This window comes from Ovis aries, chromosome 17, assembly GCF_016772045.2.
Source record: "Ovis aries strain OAR_USU_Benz2616 breed Rambouillet chromosome 17, ARS-UI_Ramb_v3.0, whole genome shotgun sequence".
In the NCBI taxonomy this organism is placed as follows: domain Eukaryota; kingdom Metazoa; phylum Chordata; class Mammalia; order Artiodactyla; family Bovidae; genus Ovis; species Ovis aries.
This window is the reverse complement of record NC_056070.1, coordinates 58889240-58898163: the sequence shown is the minus strand read 5'-3', so window position 1 is coordinate 58898163 and position 8924 is coordinate 58889240. Positions and strand designations below refer to the sequence as shown.

General features: G+C 38.9%; 1 protein-coding gene across 4 annotated transcripts in view; it reads right to left on the bottom strand.

Annotated features, from left to right (window-relative positions):
- Positions 1–8924, bottom strand: part of MED13L (mediator complex subunit 13L) — a 285853-nt gene that overhangs the window by 36682 nt on the left and 240247 nt on the right. For 3 of the 4 annotated variants that reach the window (XM_015101659.4, XM_060400794.1, XM_060400796.1), the window contains 3 exons: positions 6655–6754; positions 1711–1931; positions 1009–1214 (listed from right to left, as the gene is read on the bottom strand). In XM_015101659.4, coding sequence (XP_014957145.2) covers positions 1009–1214; positions 1711–1931; positions 6655–6754 — 527 coding nt within the window. The remainder of the gene's footprint in view (positions 1–1008; positions 1215–1710; positions 1932–6654; positions 6755–8924) is intronic. The other variant, XM_015101660.4, reaches the window with a different exon arrangement.

Sequence of the window (8924 nt, the reverse complement as noted above, 5' to 3'; positions counted from 1 at the left end):
ACAATTTTTTCTGTGTGTGTGTGGGGGGGGGAGGGGGGGGGAGGGGCGGGGCGCGCTACACGTCTTGCAGGATTTTAGTTCCCTGACCAAGGATTGAACCCAGGCCATTCACAGTGAAAGTGCCAATTCCTAACCACTGGACTGCCAGGGAATTCCCAACTATCAACATTTTAAAAAGGAAATGTACATTAAAATCTCTCACATTCCTGCCTGAACAACTCCCTAAGGTTGAACTGCCAAAAAAAAAAAAGCAAAAAAAAAAAAGTCCCTTTAAAGGGGACAACACACACTCTCGAACAGTTTGCTGTTGGCCCCGCTCTCCCCACACCCCTACAGCGACACTGAGTGTCAATGGCGGCTAGTATTTTGCTCGACCCTGTCCACTCCATTCACATATTGCTTACTTGGTCCTGACATTTGCGTTTGTGGCCTTTTACTTTAAAGCATTTACATTATGTCATTAAGAAATTATCAATCAAAGGGAAAACTAATTCTGCACTGCTGAAGTCAGAATTATTTGGGGACAGTACAAACTACGTACAAGCTATGACAAATACTTCCTTTTCCCTCCTCCATATCACAGCACCGTTCTATTGCTGCTTTCTTGTATGACATGGGGTCAGCAACAGAAATTAGCATATGAATACTTAACCTTAAAGTGCCTTAAGTAAACACATCTGAAATCATCAAAGTACATATAATGAAGTACTTACCACCATCACCCTAAAAATATTACCTACTCCAATCTACTGCTTGGTTCTGTGACAGACACTAATTTGACACTGAATGACCATAAACACCATGGTTCTCCACACAAATAACCTCAATGTTCCCATATATATGAAATTTAGAAAATAATATTTTCAACACAAAAGAATATGCACAAAAACACGAATGGCCGATGAAGTTTCAAATGAAATGCTGTCATCATGTAAAGTAAATACTTAGGTTAAATGATACAAATCCCATTAAATACAGCAGGTGACTTGACACGATCCCAGCACATACTTGTAGCCATCTCTAATGAAAGTGGCTGCAGGCGGCATGGGCAGCTGCTCAATTTTAGGAGGGATTGCCCACGAAGGCCGGAACAGACAGGCATCAGGAATCTTCAGAGGTAGCAGGCACTGGCTCGGCAACATCTTCAGTGGAGCAAACATGGAGGATCCCACAAAAGGCTGAAAAGTTGGAACTTTGTGCACATATGAAAAGTCCTGTGACAACAAAGTGGGGTTGGTGATCAAGCTGTAAACAACTTGCGGACATACCATAATAGCAACAAAAATGACTGAATTCACTATTTCTCTTATCTGATCAATGGGAAAATGTGAATGCCAACATTTAAATTAATCAAAAGACACTAATTAATATGCCAAGTGACATACCACATGATCTAGTTCAGAGAACCCTTAGGAACGTATGTATATAACTGCATACAGACACTACTATTTTAAAGAAGTTGTAGAAAAGTGTGCTTTAAAACCACCCTGTCTTTGTATGGGCTTCCCAGCTGGCGCTAGTGGTAAAGAGTCCATCTGCTAATGTAGGCGATATGAGATGTGGGTTCGATCCCTGGGTATTCTTGCCTGGAGAATCTCATGGACAGAGGAGCCTGATGGGCTGTGGTTTATGGGGTTGCACGGAGTTGGACACAACTGAAGAGTCTGAGCATGCATGCCTGTCTGTGTACGGTAATATCCTGGCAATTACCTTTATTTCCTCTGGCTTGGGACTTCCTAATCCATCTTCCACTTCCATCTTGAATTCAGTGAGCTGTGTTGAAACCATACTGACCATCGGGCTTTCCATCATGCCTAATGCTGTCACTGTCTCTGAGCTGATCCCATCTTTATAATTCATCACAGGAGAAAATGCAGGGTGCTGTTCCAAAGAAGGAGGGGTGGGGAACATCCTCTGCAGGTCTGCAACTGCTAAAAATAAATAAATAAATAAGAAAGTAAAATTTTAACAGGCCTGACTTCTTTAAAAAAAAAAAAAAAAAATCCCAGTTCATAATCAGGCCCCCTAGTTGGCATCAGAAATAATGTTGACTGAATGGGCATATCTGTTACATGATAGAGGACTAATAATGGAAGTTCCTAAGAAGAAGGCCATGAGCAGAAAATTAGCCTTTGCTGAATCTTTATCACTGTCCTCTTGACACTTTATAATTTGGCTTCACATTAATTATGTGAACAAAGTCTACATAAACATAATTTTTTCCCCCTTCTAACAACTGACACCCTGAAAAATCTAAGGAAATGAAACTTCATAGTCAGGATTAATAATCATACCTAGAACAAAAGACAATTTATTGAAAATCAACTGGGGAAAAATTATCTTTTAAATAATATTAGAACAGTGATTCTCAACCTTTAAAAAAAAAATCATTGTTATATACCTGAGGTTAACCATCATCATTTCCAGTGTCTCTTTAAGGCACTGATGCTTAAAGTAGTAGTGTATGGAATGAAATGCAAGTTGTGGTTATGAAATCTGGCCACTAGGGGGTGTCCTGTACAGCAAATGTATTTGCATATTTGGAGGCACAAGTTTAAACCAGTGATCTAGAAACATATCTAACTCCTCAGTTCTCAACCACACTGCTCTTTCTAGCAACATCAACATTTAAACAGTAACTACTGTCTACAGCAGTGTAATTTACTGCAACTACTGAACAGATGTTAACACGACTTACAGCACTGGATCAGAGCTTAATAAAGAATAGCTGCCCTGTGCTCGCGCCTGAGGCAGAGCTGTACAGAGGAGCGGCAGTGGGCTGGTCCCCCACTCAGGCGGTCCCACCACAGCACTGCTGTGTCCCCATCACTTCCTCCCTCCGGGCCTAGTTCCTTCATCTAGAAGGAAAGGCTTGACTAGGAGTGTGATTCTCATTAGGCTTGCTTTCTTCCCTTTGTTCATGGAGGGAGGGGAAAGCTGCCACCCTATGGAGCAGAAAGGGTGAGAACCTCTGGATTAGATGATTTTTACCATGTTTCCTAGTTAATTAGATAATCCTGAATAATCTACCCTCTCTTGCCCTCAGGGACCAACAAGGGGAGAAAAAGGCCAATAGGCAGGGTTTTAGATCTCAACTTTTACTTCCATTAGAGAAGCTCCACTTCTATTTAACTTTTATAATAGAATTCTGTATAAGATTTCATTTGACAAAACAGTACCTGCTGCTGCTATGGAAAAAAAGTTAAAAAGAGAGCGAAGAAGAAGAAAACCTACTGTAAAACTCCCAAGATGATCTTCAAGGTACTTTCTTGCTATAATAGTATTTGACCCTAAGATCATGTAACCATTCACAGTATTAGGGATACAAGCCAAGCCAGAAACTATCATAGAACCACCAGACAGATTATATAGTTGATAAGTCCTGCAGCTGAAAAACAGGTCTTCAGATGCAGCAGCAACCAAATCAATACATCTTCTTTAAAATAAGACTAAAAACTTTAATACAGAAAAATAGGTTATTCTTGAAATATATTCATCATCTTTAACTTTTGGTCCCTATTCCTTTTCCCAAGCCAAAGAGCAGCTACTGTTCAATGTAAAGATAAAATTAATTTGTAAGTAGAGTGTTTTAAAACACGTGTCTGCTTCATCACATCTTCAAACTCCTATTACATTACAGAACTTAATTAACAGAGCAGATATTTGGAAGATAATGAAACTATATAAATTCACTTTGAATTAAAATGACAATGAACTTAAACACAGCCCTTTCCTAATTTATTAAGTATTCAAGCTATGGTACAAAATGTTATCCCAAAATTATTTTATTCAATTTGTTTTCAAATTTTCTCTGAGAAATGTAAAAAAGGCATTTGCCATTTAGGGCTCCTCAATTTTTTCAATGCTATTGAACACAGTTATACATCTCAGTTTTCAAAGCCTCAGCCACCTTGATCATTTTTGTCAAAGGTAAGAGAGAACACAGACCAAAAGTATGGATAAAATGATATTTCACTTGCCAGAGATTTATGTTAAAAAGCGGTCTTCACCATTCTCATTATGAGCTATTCATCAGGAAGACTTGTAACCTCTCCATAGCTTTAATTTCCTCATCAACAAAATGGGAATAATATCTCCCTCATATTTTTTGTGCATGTTAAATGAGATAAGGTATGCACAGAAGTTTGCCAGGTTCATCTAAATACTCAGAAAGTAGTGAGAGTCAGCAATAATTAGTCCTCCCTCCTAATTTTGGTTTGATTAGAAAAAGATGGAAAAGGCTATTCAGTCACAGGAAATTCCTGAAATGACCCTAAAAAGTTTTGAGATGAAAAACAGGGAACTGGACTCAAAGTAGCTAAGGCAGAAAGAAAGCAGAAACCTAGAGAAACATTCTGGTGCTCTAAAGGAGAAAAATATTGCCTGTAGTAGAATCGCCTGTTCAATTTCCTTCCCATAAAATGACTAATGTGAATGTGGGAACAGCTACCAGGATGGACTGGAGTTTAACAGTCTTGCCCACAAAGCTCCACTTCCTCATCCCTGCCAGTCCTCAAGACCTGCTGCACTTCAGCAGGAACTCACCATTCAGGACACTCTCCATTTCCTACCCTGTATATCAAGTATTTATGCAGAAGACCAAAGCCTTCCAACAGAAGCATCATCGCTAAGATTAATTTCTTAGTATTCATCCCTTACAAATAGTAACTGCTCTTGTAGAATAAAAAGCCAGTTCAAAAGTCCAACTCTTTCATTTTGCCTCCTCAAAGTCTCACACTTCAAACTGACATGCTTTCCAAGATAATTCATAAGTGACTGGTTTATAATAAAACCTAAGAGAAACGTTTCATTTTAATTAATGTAACAATACTTACTTAACACAGACTTGATGCTAAATTAACTGTTACTACAGGTTGATTTCTTCATTATTACATATGCAAATGAGTAATTATGGACCTATGCTATGCAAGAGAGGATCTGCTAGCCACATGGCTATGGAGCATCCAAAAGGGGGCCTCATCTATCCTGAGATATGCTTGTGTGTAAAAGGTACCCTGGATTCCAGAGTTAATACAAAAATGGAATGTAAAAATCTCAGTATTTTTACGCTGATGACATATAAAAATGACGTACTGGATACATTGAGTCAAATTAAATATACTATTAAAATTAATTTCACAGGGTTCTTTTTACTTTTGAATGCAACTAACAGAAAATTTAAAACTACCTTATGTGGCTCTCATTTGTGGCTTCCCTTGTACTTGTGTTGGATGGTGCTGCTATTCTAGACATTAAATGCTATGTCTTTCAACTTCGATGTACAATAAGCTACTGTAGAAATTAAGAGTTTTCTGCCATGCTATTTTCATTGTCTCATCTTTGAAGGAAATACTGTGCATATGTCCCCCCCAACACACACACACATACTTTGACATGTTAATTAGGTCCTGACTCTTGTTTATCTGTTTTTCCTGACGCCAATATTTTTGCAATATTTCCAATTTATTAATTCTTATATCCTGCACTTTATCATAAAATTCTGAGTAGCTTCTTATTGAAGCAATTCCTTTTGGAACAGAAATGAGAGAAAAAAGAGAGAGTACACCATATTCTTTACTGGCAATGACACTAACTAGTAGGATGTTTCTGAGTGAATAATCTTGGACAAGTTATCAGACATTTTAACATCTAACATGATTACATATCAATGTGTCAAAAAAAGCACAGCAACTGGTTAAATGCAAGGGAAGAATTCATTCATCTGCCTTATTCCAGATGAATCTACTTTAATAATGTTTCTTTTAATCTGTGAATTTCATGTTTGTAAAATTCTGCAGTGCAGAGTAATAAAAAAAGAAAAATGTTTAATTAAAAAAACTACAGCAACTGGCTGGCTATCATTATTCATTTTCATACATGTCATGCTTGAGAAAGCTTCGCATATTTTAAAAAGCTATGGATCCACTAAAGCTGTCAAAATCCAATCTCTGTATACTTCACAGTTCTACATTTGAGTAAATCAGCAGTACATTTATAGGTTCATAAAACTTTTTGACTCATCCCTATGACATGGTGGTTTTTCCCCTCAATTTGTTCTCATTACCAGCTGAAGTTAATGAGAAGGTATTCAAGAATGATTTGCAATGGAATTGTGTTTCGGTTCCAGAGTACCCATATAAGCAACCTTGACTTTCTTCTCTCTTGTAGAATAATGTTTCTTAGGAAAAAAAGGAAGTTTTTCGTCCACATACATAACAAAACTAGTTGATATCTTTAACGAAACACAAAATCTTCAATATCAATCAGAAAAAGGACCACAGAAAACAATTATTCATCACCCTTGTATGAACTAAATTTGTAAAAATGGAAACATTCTACACAAGCTCTTACGGTAGAATGTTGCTCTGAAAACCACTGCGCAGCGTCTGCCCTGCTGGGAGAGTACCAGGAGAAAAACAAACCGAAACACATGTTTCATAGTTTAAACCATGAAAGTTAATTTGAAAACAAAAGAATTCAAATTTAAATGGGTCTCTTAGCTACCTGCCACCCTAGGAATACCAATTTATACAAGTTTTAATTTATTTTTAGTATTCTGTTAAAATGAGAGAAAAAAAAAAAGGAGGGGACTCAGGTGAGGCACCACTGAGGATGAGAACATTATGCATATATCAGGAGCAGTCTTTTTCTTACTTGGTGGATAAGGAACAGCAGCTCTTCCATCCTTCCCAAGAGGCCGGTCTTCTGTCCCAACCGTAGGCATTTTTGATGAGCGCAGTGCAGGTGACACAGCCTAAGAAGAGATTATTAAACAATTATTAAAACCGAGCAGCACATTTGTATATAAGCAGGGCAGTAGTTAGCTATTGCTTAGAGTGTATGGCTATTCATATTTTAAAAGAATAGAAACACATTTCCCTACAAATTTTCACCAGGTGAACATCCAGAAATACTAGCAGACAGTGACACAGAAGAGATGATTACAACCTTATCAAGTATGAGAAACGCACTGACTGGGTCTTCTTGTCACGGGTCAGGGGAGGGCAGACTGCCAGCTGAGCAGAGCTCCCAGACCTTGGGCCAATTCCCTCTCCAAGGTCATGAGAGAAGCAGTTTCAGGGACACAATAATCACATCAAAGGGGTGCCTCCAAGTAGTAACTGGGCATCAGTCTGGTTTTCCTTCTGTTTAGAAACAGACAGCTAAAAGAGATGACCTCAAGCCCTCCCAAGCTATTACTCTTATTTTTCACCACACACACACACACGAAAGATATTTCCTATTCCTATTTCTTGGGCTTCCAAGATGGCTCAAGTGGTAAAGAATCCACCTGCTAATGTGGGAGACGCAAGAGATGTGGTTTCAACCTCTGGGTTGGGAAGATCCCCTGGAGAAGGAAATGGCAACCCATTCCAGCATTCTTGCCTGGGAAATTCCACGAACAGAGGAGCCTGGTGGGCTAGAGTCTGTGGGGTCGCAAAGAGTCAGACACAACTTAGTGACTGAGCACACACATTCCTACTTCTACAGTTACTGTTCACCTTCATGAAAAAAAAAACCCTTACCTCATAAAATTATTGAAATGTATATTCAATACATTTGAAGAAGGTTTTTCCTTGATTTGCTAAGTTCAGTTAGTCGCTCAGACATGTCTGACTTTTTGCGACCCCATGAACCACAGGACGCCAGGCCTCCCTGTCCATCACCAATACCTGGAGTTTACTCAAACTCATGTCCATTGAGTCGCTGATGCCATCCAACCATCTCATCCTCTGTCATTCCCTTCTCCTCCTGCCCTCAATCTTTCCCAGCATCAGGGTCTTCTCAAATGAGTCAGCTCTTTGCATCAGGTGGCCAAAGGATTGGAGTTTCAGCTTCAATATCAGTCCTTCCAATGAACACTCAGGATTGATTTCCTTTATGATGGACCGGTTGGATCTTTCTGCAGTCCAAGGGACTTTCAAAAGTCTTCTCCAATACCACAGTTCAAAAGCATCAATTCTTTGGCACTCAGCTTTGTTTACAGTCCAACTCTCGTATTCATACAGGACTACTGGAAAAACCATAGCCTTGGCTAGATGGACCTTTGTTGGCAAAATAACGTCTCTGCTTTTTAATATGCTATCTAACTTTCAGTCATAACTTTCCTTCCAAGGAGTAAGCATCTTTTAATTTCATGGCTGCAGTCATCATCTGCAGTGATTTTGGAGCCCAGAAAAATTAAGTCTGCCACTGTTTCCCTGTCTATGTACCATGAAGTGATGGGGACCAGATGCCATGATCTTAGTTTTCTGAATGCTGAGCTTTAAGCCAACTTTTTCACTCTCCTCTTTCATTTAATTAAGAGGCTCTTTAGTTCTTTACTTTCTGCCATAAGGGTATGTCATCTGAATATCTGAGGTTATTGATATTTCTCCTGGCAATCTTGATTCCAGTTTGTTCTTCATCCAGTCCAGCATTTCTCATGATGTACTCTGCATATAAGTTAAATAAGCAGGGTGACAATATACAGCCTTGACATATTCCTTTTCCTATTTGGAACCAGTTTGTTGTTCCATGTCCAGTTCTAACTGTTGCTTCCTGACCTGCATACAGATTTCTCAGGGGGCAAGTCAAGTGCTCTGGTATTTCCATCTCTTTCAGAATTTTCCACAGTTTATTGTGATACACACAGTCAAAGGCTTTGGCATGGTCAATAAAGCAGAAATAGATGTTTTTCTGGAACTCTTTTGCTTTTTCAATGATCCAGAGGATGTTGGCAATTTGATCTCTGGTTCCTCTGCCTTTTCTAAATCCAGCTTGAACATCTGGAAGTTCACATTTCAAGTACTGCTGAAGCCTGGCTTGGAGAATTTTGAGCATTACTTTACTAGCATGTGAGATGAGTGCAATTGTGTGGTAGTTTGAGCATTCTTTGGCATTGCTTTGCTTTGGGATTGGAATGAAAACTGACCTTTTCCAGT